The 17,733-nt window shown below is 28.4% G+C and overlaps 4 protein-coding genes and 1 long non-coding RNA gene across 8 annotated transcripts; 2 read left to right on the forward strand and 3 right to left on the reverse strand.

Moving 5' to 3' along the window:
• The first annotated feature begins 243 nt into the window (after positions 1-243).
• NijC (Ninjurin C) lies at positions 244-2,855 on the forward strand. Of its 2 annotated transcripts, none has more exons than XM_035085588.1 (4): positions 244-860; positions 1,242-1,352; positions 1,429-1,494; positions 2,135-2,591. In XM_035085588.1, the coding sequence occupies exons 1-4, from the start codon at positions 555-557 to the stop codon at positions 2,357-2,359; spliced, it is 708 nt and encodes a 235-aa protein (XP_034941479.1). In that variant the 5' UTR covers positions 244-554; the 3' UTR covers positions 2,360-2,591. The 2 variants fall into 2 exon arrangements, with proteins under 2 accessions (XP_034941479.1, XP_034941478.1); XM_035085587.1 differs by lacking the exon at positions 2,135-2,591 and adding an exon at positions 2,618-2,855 and having other exon boundaries at positions 261-860.
• Positions 2,856-3,040: 185 nt separating this feature from the next.
• Positions 3,041-5,418, reverse strand: LOC118068292 (uncharacterized). 3 transcript variants are annotated; one of them, XR_004690488.1, is made up of 5 exons: positions 5,220-5,418; positions 3,805-4,176; positions 3,525-3,565; positions 3,375-3,459; positions 3,041-3,197 (listed from the first exon to the last, which is right to left on the reverse strand). It is a non-coding gene; the product is annotated as an uncharacterized lncRNA (long non-coding RNA). The 3 variants fall into 3 exon arrangements; XR_004690489.1 differs by lacking the exon at positions 5,220-5,418 and having other exon boundaries at positions 3,915-4,299; XR_004690487.1 differs by lacking the exon at positions 5,220-5,418 and having other exon boundaries at positions 3,805-4,299.
• Positions 4,406-5,245, reverse strand: LOC118068291 (ninjurin-1-like). Its single transcript, XM_035085589.1, has one exon. The coding sequence runs from the start codon at positions 5,055-5,057 to the stop codon at positions 4,431-4,433; it is 627 nt and encodes a 208-aa protein (XP_034941480.1). The 5' UTR covers positions 5,058-5,245; the 3' UTR covers positions 4,406-4,430.
• A 493-nt stretch (positions 5,419-5,911) lies between the features above and the next one.
• Positions 5,912-9,639, forward strand: Afg3l2 (AFG3 like matrix AAA peptidase subunit 2). The gene is made up of 11 exons (XM_035085886.1): positions 5,912-6,122; positions 6,255-6,381; positions 6,496-6,781; positions 6,858-6,951; positions 7,033-7,198; positions 7,305-7,440; positions 7,514-7,632; positions 7,700-7,975; positions 8,064-8,518; positions 8,684-9,079; positions 9,161-9,639. Exons 1-11 carry the CDS (start codon positions 6,036-6,038, stop codon positions 9,443-9,445), a joined length of 2,427 nt encoding a protein of 808 aa, XP_034941777.1. The 5' UTR covers positions 5,912-6,035; the 3' UTR covers positions 9,446-9,639.
• Positions 9,640-12,906: 3,267 nt separating this feature from the next.
• LOC118068365 (protein snail-like) lies at positions 12,907-17,295 on the reverse strand. Its single transcript, XM_035085703.1, has 4 exons — positions 17,036-17,295; positions 16,034-16,963; positions 15,477-15,943; positions 12,907-14,742 (listed from the first exon to the last, which is right to left on the reverse strand). The coding sequence occupies exons 1-4, from the start codon at positions 17,184-17,186 to the stop codon at positions 14,713-14,715; spliced, it is 1,578 nt and encodes a 525-aa protein (XP_034941594.1). The 5' UTR covers positions 17,187-17,295; the 3' UTR covers positions 12,907-14,712.
• Positions 17,296-17,733: the final 438 nt, after the last annotated feature.

The raw sequence follows: 17,733 nt of genomic DNA on the forward strand, positions 1-17,733 counted from the left end.
ATCTAATATAACAAATATTAGTATGTTTGAGTTTAACATATTTGATATTTTTTTAGATTTTTAAAATTTTTAGTCTCCTTTATAACACATTTAATTTAAATATTTAGCTATCAAAACAATGTTTTACGTAGAGCTTTAAGATTTATGATTAATAATCAAGTCATTCTTCAAATAATTTTTTATTTATGAACGCATTCGTCCTCATTTTCTTTGTAATTGTTATTGACTGAGAGTTGACTGCAAATGGTAAAGTTAGTCAGAGATTGACTACCACTATCTCTTCAAGTTATAAATTTAATTACTTATTGTAAGACTATGATCAAGAGCGTTACAATCGTATCGCAACAGGTGAAAAAAGTTAGATTTATATTAACGAAAAAAGTAACTTGAGTTTGTGATAAGTCTTGGTGATTTGAAATCTGATATAAAGTGATATCTTGTCTATAAATTTAAGATTAATTCCAGTCGAGATTACTAATGTAAACTGAAATTAATTGAACAAACAGATTATTTATATACATAGAAAATCTTTTTGTTTTTTCTAAATTTTAAAAATGTCTGAGCACATTGAGAAGCCGTTAACTTTTGGACGAAATCCATCCGTTGACAAAGCACAGATTAATACTTTTGAAAAGTTAAAACCTTCCGCTCCAGGAATTGAAGAGTCTAGTGAACCTGAACCGAAAGAAACGGATAATAATGGATTTCTGTATCGTAAAGTGTCCGGAAGTAAAATTCACAATGATGAAAGTTTTGATGTAATAGAGCTTCACAGAACATTTTCTCAAGAAGAAAGAGATTTAAGAAGTGCTATGAATGAAAGAAAAGCTGTTGATGTTGAAGTAGCTGAAGTATTGACTGTGAGTTTTAAAAAGAAGATTCAAATACACTGAAAAAGTTTATCAACTAATTATACTTAAATATTTATGAAACAAAGTAATAAAAGTACTAATTCATCAAACTTTAAATGACTATTGCATTTTTTTTTTAACATTATCAAAAAAATATATTTGAATAATTAGATTTAAGAGTTGAATACACAAAGGTTACGGACTTGAACAATTACGAATACCCATAAAGACTCTTTGTTTAGAGTCTGAACAATGAAAAGGAAGGTCATGAAACTTAGGTGATGAATGCGTAATACTTGAAAGGATCACAAAGCAAAAAAGAACATTTAATCATCAATTCTTAGTAAGGTATTGAATAAAGTAATACATTTATCTTCTTTGTAATTACAGGGAAAATCATTGGACCCGAATCGTTATGCGACGAAGAAAACGATTGCTCAGGGAATGCTGGATATTGCTTTGCTAACAGCTAATGCATCTCAGCTGAAGTACATACTACAGGTAACCTATTGACATACTAAAAGTATTCTTAGAATTCGTAACAATATTATTGTAACAATTTTCTTTTTTATTTTAGGTCGGAAAGAAGCATGAATTTTATACCTTAATGCTTTCTCTCATTTGTCTATCAATTGGACTTCAGGTAATTGACATTAATAATTAAATACCTAGATGTTTAAGATTATTAAAAATTAAAAGTCTCAAAACATTTTAATGCATTACTATCAACTGAATCTATTTATTAATTCTAAAATAAAATTATGCATTAAATTATTGAGATTTTTAGTTGACGTTTTTTTAAAAATAAATTATTGAATAAATGACAATTAATAATAGCACTGAAGCACGTAGTAGATTGTACTTATGTAAATATTCAAAACCACTTTCACCTGCAATTGATCCAATTGTAACGCAACCGTGGAAAAAAATATTTATATGACGCGCAGATCCTGTCGGGGTTGTTATCTCTCTCCTTAAACCTAATGGCAGACCGGAAGATGGAAGATGAGAGACAAGGATTGACAGTGGAGTGGATTGGCCGTTTGAGAGTGGCTTTGAGCTTCATAGTATTTTTGGATAATATTCTCATAGCAGCTTTTGATCCCATGGGGCTTTCTTCACTTCTTGCTTTTGATCAATCAATCCACGATGCCGAAATGATTACGTAATTCAGTAATTCAAAAATTTAATTATCCGATACTTGCGTCGCAATTGGATCAATCGCAAGTAAAAAATGATGGTGTTTAGATTAGACAAAAAAACGAATAGATTCAATTGCTTAGGCTGTCGTCGGTATTCTTTTCATCATCGTGGGTGGATTGGATATCAATCGACGTAGGGATCAGTGGGCTGCTAATATTATTAATGACATCATTTTAATTGCGGTTTTCGTCATCAGTCTGATTAATGTTGTTATTTCTGGTTTTGGTATGGAATTCAGTAATAAACCACCAAATGAACTCGTTGCATACAGTAAAAAAGCTTTAGATACTGATGAATCAGAATGAATAATAGAAACAAAGCTTTATTTATTTATATTTCATTTTTTAATTTATTTCTTTCATTCAGTTATAATTTTATTTATTTTTATAGTTATAATTATAGAACTGTTTCATAATTTATGTGATATATTGCTCAGATATTTTTTTAAGACTGCATTAATTAATATTTATTTTAGAAACATTGTCAATTCTTTAGTTTATAATTTATTTTTATTTTTTTTTCTGTTTATGCACGTTTATTTTTTGACTCACCTGCAACTGCAGATCATTCAAGGACTTATATGTCTACTATTAGGCTCAGGTTACAATATAAATAAGCAAAAGGATCATAAAAGTGCAGAGCTATGGAACAATATTGTTTTATCCATGATGATGCTTACAGTAGCTGTAAATGTTGGCATTTCAGTATTTGAAATGCCTGAAGGATACCGTCCTAAAGACAATGTAGATCTATCACAAGTTATACGATAATTAAAAACTAGTAGCAAATTATTTTTATATATCAGCTATATACAAAAAAAAAAATGAATTAATTTTATCTGATAAATCAATTTTTAATGTAGTCATGTAATCATTTATAATGTTTTGTATGCACTAATATAGTAATATAGTTTTCAATGTTTTGGAAATTTAACAGTAGAATAAAAATACTGTAATTGTATTATTGATGAAAAATTGTTCATTAAATATAGTGGTTTTATAAATTATTTTATTATTAATAAATTAATAACTTAAATAATATATATATATATATATTTTTATTCGAAAAAAATCATTCGAAAAATCATCAAAGAAGGAAGAGAGTGTGAAGATTGATGAGAAAGCTGATGTTATTTTTTCCCACCTATAACAGGAAATTATCTTCTTTTAGTTTCATTTGGTTTACGAATCTGCTGATCTTCAAATCTAACTATTGAAAAAATTTATTCAACTATTGCCATGGCAATATGTGTATATAATTAAGAAAAATAATATTTTTTTATAATTTTTTATTTTAAGGATAATGGTCAAAATTTCAAACCTTTTTTTCCACCTTTATTTCCTCCCTTCGAGTCGGCTTTGGCCTCAGATCCTTTTCCAGGTGCTGTTCCTCCTGCTTTTTTAGTCTAAAAATAAATTCATATTATTGACACAATAATCGGCTTTCAATATTTGTTATGAAAAAACTCACGTCACCACCCTTTCCACCGCCACCTCCACCACCACCACCGCCTGTCAAGCAATAAGAATTTTAAAATTCAAATAACTTCAAGTCGATTATCAAGTTTAACAAATGATTATAGTAAAATTTACATGAATTAAAAATAACATTTTCTATAACTGTGTTACTCCAAGGCAGTGTCATTGAATTTTTATCAATATTAAGTCATTTTTGAAACTGCTGTGATGTTATTGATGTTCAATGGAAGTAAAAGGAGATTTTGGAAATAAAATTTGAAAAATGAGCTTACCTTTTCCCTTCCCCATGTCAAATTACTGATAAATTATAGATTAATCAATAGAGAGAGAGAAAAGTATTTCTTAAGTACGACGTGACTTTGGCAATGGCAGCTGCACTTACCTTTTGTTTCATACTAACAGTTCAACCTTCGTCGTATGTTTTTCATTCCCCTTCAACCGCATACCCCTCGATCACATATAGAGTGAAGTGACGACGATAGAGCTTGCAGAACGGCGCATATAAAGCAACAAAGCTCATCATAGAGGTAACGAAGATAGATAGATGTAACATATCTGTTAGATTCAGCAGATGCAACTTTTAAGTGTCCTTCAATCTCACTATTTAGAGTCAGCCATTTCCTTGCCTCTTGCCAACTTGGTCACTTGGCCAACAAATTAAAAAGTTAGCAAAATTATTTTACATAAATTATAGAAAAAACTTATTTACTTCTATTTTTATATTTTTAAGTGTAGAATTTATCCAAAATTATTTTATAAAATTTATAGAAAATAACTTTACTAAAAAATGTAAAAAATTTATTAATGAATCAAAAATTAATTTATTACTAATTATACTATTTTAATTAACATTGAAAGAGAAATATTTTTAAAAAATATATGTCAATTGATTGAAGAACTATGTTGATGTATTGGTTGTTGGAGATGTTATTTGTACTGGTAGAACTGGTGTAATTGGTGTAACTACTGGATTAGCAGGTGAAACACTAAAAGCAGCTACAAAAACATTGATAATGGTAATAAGGAAAACACCAACGACCACATAATTGTTTATCATTCTTGCTTGACGTGAATGAGATCTTCCTTGCATATCAAAACGTCCTTTAAAAATCAGGCTGATTCCTACTGCTATTTGGAGTAAAAGACTCACTACAATTAGGACAACGTTTACCCAAAATGTTGCACTATTTCTTTGGTACTCTATTAAATATCTCAACTGATTAGCATTGGCAGTGATAAGAGCAATATCCATCATTCCTTGAGCAACTGTTTTTTTAGCAGCATAAGTGCTATCTAGTCTTGAGCTTCGATAAGTTCGTTTGTCAGTGGTGTCAATTGTTATCACACTTGCTTTCTTTAATTTTCCATCAGTTAGAACTTTCTCATCAGTAATATCATTTGCCATATCTGTTTTTAATTCTTCATTATCACTTGGTACATTTAATAATTTCCGATTTAAATTTCTTTCTTCAATAACATTCAGAGGAATATTATTTCTTTTGTCAGTAGAAATATTGTTCGCCATTTTTTATAAGGTTTCTTGGAGCAAATCACCAGTATTAATACAATAATGACATTAAACTAATTTTATTGAGTATTTTTTAGTTGATAACAAACATTAAGATGACTGACACATATTTAACGTATACAAGTGATTGTGCTAAACTGAAATGAAATATTTTTTTACCTAAATATATGTATGATAAATATTTTATCGAGGTTTTCCGGACTTTCTTAGTCAGATATAACATTACACACAAACAATAAAATGTAAAAGAGTACCAGATATAAATGTCTGTGGTTTGTAGCAAAGATCAAAATATATACAATATGGAACATAAATATGCTTTTAATTATTTCACTATTAAGGATTTTTTGTTCTTTTTGGTTAGAAATATCTTGATAGTTAATTGGATATTTCTTAGAGCAAAGTTAATAATTAGCTGAATCATTGTACATTTTATTCTAAAATAAGATTTTCCTATTAGTTAGAAGTGATTATATAATAAACAAGAAATATTTCATTCATTTTTTATGTTCATAAATATTTTTAAATAACTTTCATATCATTTTGGCTATTAATACATATTAAAAATTTGATCATTAAATTTGTCTAATATTTATTGATAAATTATAGGGAGCATTTACTATTTGATTTATATTCAAATAGATGCAAATGCTTCTATTATTCAACTTTTAATTCAGATCATCTTTTCGCGCTATTAGTCAAAAACATGTTTCCGTTTAAAATTTTTTTAAGTATTAGTTATATTATTGATCATTAAAAATTCATTTCTGAGTAGGAATAATTTTTGATAAGATTTTTTTATTTCTATATATGTATATTTTTTACAATGATTTGATAATGTGATTATTTCGTTGTTTTCTTGAATCATTGAGTAAACGAAAAATGGCGTAGTTCAGCCGGTAGATTGTCCGACAACTCTGCTTTGATTAATTATTTCATCATCCACATGATAATTACAATTAAATTGTTTAAATAATGGCTCTGCAACTATTGTCATCGGCTAATAAATTGGAAAAACTTTTATTTAAATCATTCAGAAATGGTCGACTGGATCGTGTTCAAGTAAGTTTACTATCCTACATAACCTACTGTTTCTGTTATGGATTTTGTGATATAACAGATATGAATCATATTATTGTCACAAAATGTGCAACATTTCTGATATAAGATTTATTAAATTAAAAAATTTTTTAGCTGTCGCGAACATTATCATTTCTTAAAAACAGCCCTAAATTATTAAATCTTGAGCAGACTGTAGAAAAACAATGGAGATTGTTAGCAGAAAAATCGCCACAAGGCTTTGAAAAATTTTTTAAACCAAGTAAGTTATAATTATAATTTGATTTTTATTGATTAATTAAGAATTAATATATTAATTCATAATTTACTTGACACTTTGATAGATGACATTATTTTAAATTCAATATTATTCTAGAATCGAAGGAAACTCCAAAATCTGCAGACAGTCAAGCAAAACCTTCCGATGCTTCGCCACCACCACCTCCTCCACCTCGTCAAGATCCATTCCAAGATTATATATCAGGAATTTTTGGATCTGGCGCAAAAGGAGGTCCTAGTGGAGGTGGTAAGACACCCATGGATGGAAATGAAAGTAGCAAATGGATAGTTGCTGGTCTTGTTGGAGCTTTAGGAATTCTTGCAATGATGATGTATTTTGAAGTCAATGCTAAAGAAATTACTTGGCAAGAATTTGTATACAAGTAAGTGAAATTAGCTATTTCCTAAATTATTCACTTAACGAATAGATTTATTAATTTTATTTCCTGTATTTTTTAGTTATCTGGAGAAAGGATACGTTGAGAAATTAGAGGTTGTGAATAAAAAATGGGTGCGAGTGAGATTATTGCCAGGCCACACTGTTGATGGATCGGTAAATTTTATTGTATTAAGATGTTTTTTTATTAACATTGGTTGTGATTAAAATAAATAATAGACTAATTTATAATTATAGAATATATTGTGGTTTAATATTGGTAGTGCAGAGACTTTTGAAAGAAATTTAGAGAATGCTCAGCTTGAATTAAATATTGAACCCCACAAACATCTTCCAGTTGTGTATAAAACAGAAGTAGAAATGGGAACAGTCATATCATATTTACCAACTTTGGTAATGATAGGTAAATTATTTGTTTCATTAACCATCTGATTGTGTGGAATACTTCTATTTATGTGTTCAAGTAATTGATTTGTTCATTTTTCATAAACTTTTTTTACACTTTTCAGGAACTGTGATTTATTTCATGCGGCGTTCAGTTTCATTTATGGGTAGTGGAAAAAATAGAACATCAGGTTTATTTGGTGGAGTAATGCAGTCTACTGCAAAATTAATAAATTCTAGTGAAATTGGAGTACGATTTAAGTAAGAAATAATATTAATTTCTGTACAATACATAAACATGATATGGATTATAATTAATAATTTTATTCAATAGAGATGTAGCAGGCTGTGAAGAGGCAAAAATAGAAATTATGGAGTTTGTGAATTTCTTAAAAAATCCTCAACAATATATTGACCTTGGTGCTAAAATTCCTAAAGGCGCAATGCTTACAGGTGTTTATCATCAATTTACTTCTTATAAATAACTAGAACAATGGAGTAATATATTTTTTAATTGCAGGGCCTCCCGGAACGGGAAAAACACTGTTAGCAAAAGCAACAGCAGGAGAAGCAAATGTTCCATTTATTTCCGTTTCTGGATCAGAATTTCTTGAAATGTTTGTTGGTGTTGGTCCTTCCAGAGTAAGAGACATGTTTACAATGGCACGCAAACATGCTCCTTGTATATTGTTTATTGATGAAATCGATGCTGTTGGTAGAAAGCGTGGTGGAAGAAGTTTTTCAAGTCATTCCGAGCAAGAAAATACATTAAATCAGCTTTTAGTAGAAATGGATGGTAAATAAACAGCTTCTGTAGTACAAAAATAATTTAAGATATATAAGTAATGAATCAATTTAAAAAAAAATGTATCTTAATGATTTAGGCTTCAACACGACGACAAATGTCGTAGTATTAGCAGCTACAAATAGAATTGATATCCTTGATAAAGCTTTACTGCGACCTGGTAGATTTGATAGACAAATATTTGTCCCAGCACCAGACATCAAAGGACGTGCATCAATATTTAAGGTTCACTTAAAACCCTTGAAAACAAATTTAAACAAAGAAGATTTAGCTCGTAAAATGGCATCTTTAACTCCTGGAATGACAGGCGCTGATATTGCAAATGTTTGCAATGAAGCAGCTCTTATTGCAGCAAGAGACTTATTAAACAACATTGAAATGAAACATTTTGAAGCAGCTATCGATCGAGTCGTAGCTGGTATGGAGAAAAAAACTAATGTATTACAACCAGAAGAGAAAAAAACTGTTGCTTATCATGAAGCTGGTCATGCAGTGTCTGGATGGTATTTAGAACACGCAGATCCAATTCTGAAGGTTAGTTATTTCAATTTTATGGTTTATTTATTCCAAAGTCATACATATTTATTATGCAATATGTTTTCATTGTTTCAATGAGAAAATACTGTGATGTTTTCAGAAAGTCTATAAAAGAATTTGTTAGAGCTTTTCAAACTATTTTTTATTTTGTTGACTATGTAGGTATCAATTATTCCTCGCGGAAAAGGTTTAGGATATGCACAATACTTGCCACGAGAACAGTATCTTTATTCGACTGAACAATTATTCGATCGAATGTGTATGACCTTAGGTGGCCGAATAGCAGAGCAAATATTTTTCAACAGAATAACGACAGGAGCTCAAGATGATTTACAAAAAATTACTAAAATAGCTTATTCACAAATTACGGTCTATGGAATGAATGATAAAATAGGCAACATCAGTTTTGATCAACCACAGCCTGGAGATATGGTACTTGACAAACCGTATTCAGAATATACGGCACAGTTAATTGATCAAGAGGTTAGAGATCTCGTTAAAAAAGCATACGACCGTACGTTTGCATTGTTGACGAAGCACAAGGAAGATGTAATTAAGGTATTTTTGTTTTTCAATGTAAAATTCTATTTTTGCTGTCTTGCTTTCATGAAGAGATTTTTATTGAAATGTTTTCAACAGGTTGCTGAAAGATTATTAGCAAAAGAAATATTGAGCAGAGACGATATGATTGAACTGCTTGGTCCTAGACCATTCCCTGAAAAATCTACATATGAACAATTTGTTGAAGGTACTGGTTCCTTTGAGGAAGATACGTCGTTACCTGAAGGTCTTAAAGATTGGAATGTATCAAAAGGGAGTGATGCAAACAAAAATGAAACAGACACCAAAAGTAGTAAATCTAATGATTCAAAAACATCGGATAAACCGAAATTAGAGAAAGAAAAGTCACAAGGAGCTCTATAAATCATTTATAAATTTTTTTTTAAATAGGCCATAGTCATTTTCGTGTACTTCACTCGTATTTTGTATTATAGCTTGAAATATATAACACAATTAACGACTATTTTATATTCTAATTGTGAAATGATTAATTATTTATTATACATTAACGTTTATATTATACTGCTACAAAAGAGAATAAATTTTATGAAAAATAATCTGAATATTAACCAAAAAAATAAAGACAAAAGTATTATTAAGTTAATAAGTGGTCATACAGTGCTTATATGAAATTAAATGATAATGAAATTTATTATACAAAAGTATAAAATGCTATAAAAAGGTAAGAACTGAAACATTATTTATTTTTCGCAACGTATAATTTAATTAATAAAGTTTACAAATTTGGTGCAATAAATCGGTTTTCATTATTTTAAATACTGTAAGTACATCGTGTCATTGATTTTTTTCTCATTGCGCACTACAATTTTGTAAATTGCCTTTGGCTTTTTGCTATTTTTATTCATACTTATTACATTAATAATTGTAAAGATAAATAATAATAATTATATAATTACTGTGAAATACTGTTTGACATTAATTAACTAAATTATCTGAATAATACAGAAGTACCTAAATTAATTACTTAATTGCTACACATAAAATTATGATTTTTCTTTATAATTAAAATATTATATAATAGAAAGTATATATAACACGTCCAGTTATTAATTTGTGTTTCATATTATACATTTTCAAATTATCTTCATTTATATTCTACGAAGGTCACTAGGCACCGTCACCTTGCCTGCGCCTTGATATGGTCCATTTTGTATTAAATTTGACTTACTTATTGCAAAATTACTTTAATTATACGGTTAAAAATTCAGAAGAACATAATATAGTTTGTATAAATGCGCATTCAAAATCTTTTTCAATGCTTTATTTATTTTCTTTATTTACTAGGTTAAAAAATTTTTGTGTTAAAACTGCTTCAAAGACACCGGCAGATTTTTCCTCGGTTCCTTGCAACCCTCTCTTACAATTGCTATATAATTTTTTTCCACAAATTCCAGTATATGGATTTAGCAATTATTGGTAAGTTAATTAATCAAATTAATAATGTAATTATTTTTAATTGCATAATACTGTTTAATCTGTTATTACTGTTCGGTAATTTTCGTTTTAATTAATTTAGCGTTAATTGAAATGGTTTTCTTTTTACAATATTTAAATTAATAAAATTAAATTTATCTGTTTTAACGTAAAATGGAACATACTAATTTGGCACCAAAAACATTTCCTTTAACTTTTAACTGACGAGCAAGATTATTATTAACTAAATATTTTTATTTAGTTTCACATGATTTTTTCATATTTTTATGAACTTTTTTGTTTTTAATAATCAGTGCTTAGAAATGATCTTTTAATCTTATGAAAATTTAAATTTAAAATTCAAAAAATCATTTTTTTCATTGCACATTCTACAAAACTATATTGATTTATTGAGTAAATTTATGTATACGTATAGAGTTCAAAAGTATCGTAGAACTTAATTACTACAATCACTAATTAAATGTATAGTACAATCACTAAATTATTGCTTTGTCGTACCTTGTATCACACTAATCTAGACCCTATGTCTCCCTATAAGTAGTTTTTTTTTTATTTTCAATGAATTTTTTTCCCTTTTGTCATTGATTTTTTTAAATCAATTCGATATGATATTAATTATTTCCAAATTATCGTATGATAAATAGGAACGTGTGAAATAAATTTATCTGTATTTTTTTACACATAAAAAGTGTCTACATGTGACTCGGAATACATAATAATTATATCTAGATAATATTAATTTAACTGCACAAATTGTTATATTATTAGATGCCACACATCTATAATTAATACAAGTTTCAGTTCTGCGATTTTTCTTATAAACTCACAGATTTATCAATACTTTTTCATTTATGTGCAAACATTAAGTATAGAAAAATATTAAATAATGTAGTTAATTAAAAAAAAAATTTCTTTACAACTTTAATTAACTGTTGAAGCAAATTAAAATGAATAGTTAATCTAAATCTTTAGAGTAGCTGCATTTTTACATAAATAAATAAATAATACATCTTTTCTGCACGTACATTTTTTACATCGAGTATGAATACTATCATAATGAATTATAAATGACCGATTTAATTCTGGGGTTTCTTATCATATTATATCAGGTTTTAAAAGGTGTGTTTAGCAATGGAAAACATCCCATACACATTTATTATTGACTACCGTTTATTAGTTATTTTTTTTTAATATTCTTAAATACTCTATTGACTGACCTGAAGTATATTCCTTATATTTTTCTTTTATTACTATTTCATTATTTATTGAATATACTTGTCAAACGAATATAAATTTAGTAATAATATATTGATAAAATTTGTCTTTGTTTAAACATTTTTTTGTTATTTTTTCTTTTTAATTATTGGTTCAATGTTCACATTATATGTGAGTTTATAAAAGTATTGATAATATAATAGTGGTCAAATTCGATATGATAAAAAATGAAATAATATATTCAAACCTTTCTTTCTTGTAATGTATAAGATGTTTATTATTGTGAAATAAAAAATTGCAATTATTAATTAATCGTGAACACGATATGGAAATACTCGTTGTAATTATTTATTTATTTATTTTGTATTATTATTATTATTTTAATTGTAATTAATATTATTATTATCATTACTATTTTATGCTATTGTTAAAAATTTTTTTGTTTAAATTCCATTGACTTTGGGTGATGAATTTGTCGTTATCAGGTCGTTCAGCAGTTTGATAATCAACATTACACCGTAATGATAATTATTTTCTCCTAAAATCTGTTTGTTTATTTGTTTAGTTTATTATTCTTTTCATTGCTTTACAGTATTGTTTATTTTTAATTTTTTAAAAAAATTACTATTTTTCTATGAATATCAATTATTTTCATAAATTAATTTATAATCTAATGAAAAATTTTGTCAAACGCATGCATTACTTTTCTAATCGCATTTTATCTTTACCATTTAACCCTGTTCAGCATCACCTACTGATTGTTATAAATCTTAAAAATATTTTCTTATTTTTACTCGTTTTAACGAGCTTCTTCCTAATAAGTTTTAATCCTTATTTTAATTATATCTAATTTATTAACAACTAAATAAATTATTATAAAAATAAAATCTTTTAAATAAATCAACAATAACTTGAAAAATAATTTGACGTAAATACAACAAATCATTCCAAAAATGCATAGAAAAAATTTCTAAATAATGGAATGTTAACAAATGCAAAAAAAAAAAATAAATTCAATCTATTTTGAAATGAAAGAGTTAATTCTCTGTATTATAGAATATTTTCGCCAGGGGATAACTAGACCAGATTTCCCGCATTACTTATTCACGAATCACTTTGATGCATTATCAAAATGAATACTGAAATGGCATGAAAGCTGTATATAGAGGTATAGACTAGAATTGATTACTCTATAAGAGTGACGTAAGCATATAAATGGATTTAATCTATGTATTGATATTATCTGCGTACGTTTTTAATTTACTGTAAATAATAAAAGACAGACATAGAGTGAATAGAAGGAATGAAAAAGAGAAGAGTTAGGTCATAGCAGAACCTTTACTATTAAATGGTCACTAAATTCAACAGGTGGGCTACTTCCCGTAAAATGTTGATGAAAACCCATTGTCAACAACTTAGCTTGTATAAATAAACTTATTTATATTGAATAATATTTTGATAACTCATGGAATATACACAGTAATGTATATATCTGGTTTTTTGAATGAAAAATAATTTAAGAATAGAAACATTTTTTTTTTTCAGATAAAGTTAAAATGATTTTTTAATGAAGAAAACTGGTATAAATTTAATATCAATTCTTCAATCTCAACTTTTCCTTGTATGTCTGTCTGTCTGTCTGTCTATTCTAACTAGATTACTTTTTGCATTGCATGAAGGCATCATTAATACAGAGAATCGATTTCTACATTTAGAAATGAATAATAAACTAGTTATCAAGAAACTTGAAACATTTTTAGAATCCATACATAAAAATATAAATAATTTATTAGACTAGACAATTTGGACGTATTGGGAATTTGGTGTATCAATTTTAGGTGAAAATTCAAAAATAATTACTTATGCTCTTAAATACAGCGTATATCACGACAATCGATCATATATATGTATATTATTTTGTATATATGCGCTACACGATAGTATCTGACGTTTCACATGCAAATACAATCGACATTACGATTTTTTTACGTCACACAAAAAATATTAACAGCGTGAATCACGCGATACCGTTTCATAAAAATATCAAGTCCCGATCAATAATAGAGCAATAGAAATAGAATTTCGATGTTTATTTTCCCCGCACGACAATCGCCAAGAGTCTTATTATTTAATTTATTCTGTCTTTCGCCTCATATATTATGAATTGGATTATTAATCCAACTATTTTCATTCAACTCTTATTCCCTTTTTTCACGTACTAAGTGTGTGGATATATTTAGAATAATGATGCTTTGAGGAAAGTAATCATTAGTTATCATTTAGGATTAAACTAGGCATCAATATGAAAGCATTATTGATCTGAACTAATGCTAGTTAAGCTTAATACTTATTTGATTAGTTAATGAAATAAATTTGTAATGCCTTAATTATGCTGATAATGTTAAAGCCTTTTTACAAATGAATCTCTTCCTCAAACCATATAAGAAAAATATAAATTATTTTTCAAGTATCAATTTAAAGTTGTAAATCTGTTATGAGTATTTGATTATCAGAATTTACCTAATTGATTTATTTACCTACTAAAAGAATGATGTTATCAATAAAATTGTTATACAAACTCTTGTCTTGATTTCTGTCACTTTGAATTAATATGATGTACAACATTTCTCTTCTTCTAGTTTTTATTCTCCCTCTTTTAATCTTTTTTTTAGAGTGTTGTAACTATGCATATACACGAGTGCAGGAGTACAGGCAAAGTGAGCGAGACCAATAGAGAAAAGGAAAAAGAAGTGAGAAAGGTCGATAAAATCGTGTGCAGAATGAAGCGACGTTGAGCCCTCGGGGATAAGCCTCGACAGGGGCACACGCCGCGGGATGAATCGATATCGTCGCCGGATGAGACCAACTTCATCGCGGCAATTGAGGTCACTGCATTTTATTCAGGATGTATATCGTATTTCTTCCAATTTCATATCCAAATCCATTTTGTCAGCAAACATTCAAGAGCTTCGTACATTAATCCTTTGGAGCTGATATCAAATTTTAATATTAATTCTTTTTTTAGTTTATTTTTGAGAACGATTTGAATCGAAAATTGTAGAATCCTCACCATCAACTTTTTCATTCCATCATTTTCATCACTTTGGAATTTTTATTTAATTTTTTAACGAGATTTTTACGCTGATATATTTTCTCTTATAACATTATAATTTTTATGAAAATACTTTTTTTTTTATGTTTGGTAACTAAATATTAGATTTATTAACTTTTTCATTGCAATAAAGGAAAATTCACGTTCATACTTAATTAATACTGTAGGTTAATTAATTTGGAAAGGCTTTTGTGTTAACTTAGAACATTCTGATGGGTAAACATTGATCACATTAAACGGAAATTACAAAAGAGTTAATTATTGCAATTAATTGAAAGTAATTGCAATATCGTGTATGTGTATTTATGCAATCATACATTCACTTTATCTAACTATTTTTAAGATAATTTCATAAATACTGTTATTATTTTATTAACTATTTTTAAAAGATTTCTTTAAAAACTTTTCGATGCATTAATTATTTGTCAAATTCTTCTCTACTTTCATTATTTTCGATATTATATTGAAAAAAAATATCTTCAAAAAGAATTGTTTAAAACCAGAAAAAAATTTCCATTTTTCATCATGCTTTTATTCTCCCGGTTTAATTATTGAGGTGATGAAAAGTGATGAAATAAAAAAAAAAAGTTAAAAAAAAATTTAATAATCTACCTCACAGTCTGTAGAATTGACTGAAAAACCTGGCGAATCTACATCGTTGCTATTGTCATCACTAGTTTCTCTTTGACACGCTGATTCAAGATGCTTGTTGAGATAGGACTTGAGAGCAAAGGACTTGTGGCACTTGGGACACTCATAATTCTTGTCAGCTGAGTGTGTCTGCATGTGAGCACGTAGATTCGACCTGTCTGCAAATGCTTTACCACAGTGAGCACAACCATACGGTTTTTCACCAGTATGACTTCTTAAATGGCCCTGAAGTAACCAGGGTCTTGAAAACATTTTACCACAGACACCGCAGCTATGAGTGAGTTTGTGAGTTAGTACATGCATCGCAAGAGCTGGCATGCTAACATAGGCCTTGCCGCAGTGAATACACTTTTTAGCAGATTGTGAGTCAATACTTCGATGAGTTTGTTTGTGTCTAGAAAGATTTGAAGACGTAGCGTATTGTTTTCCTGAAAAAATTACAACAATTTATTTTTAACCGGTGTCAGGAAATATGAACATTTTCAAAGCATAAAGATATATTTTAAATAAAGACATACCACATTCGCAGCAGATATAACGTCCAGCTTTAGGTGCCTCCGGTGGTTCAGAGTTAGCTTCAGTAACAAGATTACTGGACTGAACAACATTATTTATTTGCTTCTTATTCTTTGACCTTCCATCAGCAACTAGAAGTGTGTCATAAGTATACGAAGCAGCCTTGACCTCAGTTTGTTCAGTAACAGTTTGAACTTCCTTGTCTCGTTGATTTGGTTGAGAGTTGGGGTTGTTGTTCTCAATGTCACTACTACACTCTGATGCGGGAGGTGTTAGCGGAGGTGCTTCAAGAGGTGAAGCTTGAGCTGTGATAATAGAAGGAATCGTAGGAGTACTATAAGTAAAAAGAATTTCCTGTACTGGTGATAGAGGAATAAAAACACCAGTAGATGTTTGTTGAACTATTGTAGTTGGTTCGTATATTATTCCTGTCGGTTGTTGCTGATAAACGGTGGTAGTTCCTCCTAAATCAATAGTATTTACTTGATAAATAGGAGTTTCTGTTGGTTGGTAAATACTTATTTCCTGTACATTTTCAGTCCCTGGAGTTTCTATCACATTCTGAGGTCCAACTGCAATACTAGGAGGTGGTAAAGGTGGTAAAGACCTAGATAATTCCAATAAATCATGCGCTGCTTCAGTTTCTGCGGCTGATCTGTCTCTAAATAAAGGCTCTTGAATGACACTATGAGATTCCACGTCTAAATCCACATGACTTTTATATTCTGAATCTAGATTTATTGAGGTTACTGTGGACGACGATGACGTTGATGGTTTCACCGGTTCATGATATTCATTAGTTGATGCACTTTGAATTTCAGATTTGGATGTTTTTTCATTTTTTAATTGTACATATGATGATGTTGAATCAGAGTATGATGATTTTTCTGTTGATATTTTATTTGATGAATCATTTTCAGTACTTGAGCGTTCTGAAAACAAACAAAAATATTTATTATCATTTTATTTCTAGGAAATTTTAAATGTAATTAATATAATTATACCTTGAAATACTGGTGTCAGCGAAGTTTCACTAGGTAGTTGTTTTGGTGTAGGTGATGGAGAATCTCTACTCCTACTCCAACTATCAAATCCTCTAGTTACACTCATATACTTGTTGCACAAAGCTTTCTTCACCATGTAGCATCGCGGCATGGTGCTTATTTATTATTTAATTAACTTATAATTATTTATGAATTTTAATAATCAATTATTCAATTGTTTTATATGAAATTATTATTTCACAGTTTAGCACTAAATGTTCTAATTTCTATACAGCCTATAGTTGTAATTATAAAAATGTAAACATTGACTCGGAGTTGTAATTTCTTAGGATTATTTTCTCAAGACGTAGGATTCACATTTATTGAATAGAGAATAAATAAACCGAGTGTATTAATCATCCTCCTGTGGATTGAGTCTACTTAATAAATTATTTATTAGTAAAAGACTTTATCCATACAACTCGGATTTTCTAAAATTTAATTATGTCGTTGCATGAATTACTATTTTTTTACAGTTTTATTATTAAAATACGATTTCTTGCAAAGTGAGCTAATTCTAGTTAGTATTGGACTCTTGACAGAAGAAATATCGCTTCATCAGTCTGTCACTTAATCAGCTCCGTATTTTGTTTATAATAATTATTAATTATTTTTGTTTCGTTTTGTTTTTTATTCAAAATTTAAATTCGGACTTTTAT

The sequence above is a fragment of the Chelonus insularis genome, unplaced genomic scaffold, assembly GCF_013357705.1.
Source record: "Chelonus insularis isolate UGA/USDA-ARS -01 unplaced genomic scaffold, ASM1335770v1 contig_3_pilon, whole genome shotgun sequence".
Lineage (NCBI taxonomy): Eukaryota > Metazoa > Arthropoda > Insecta > Hymenoptera > Braconidae > Chelonus > Chelonus insularis.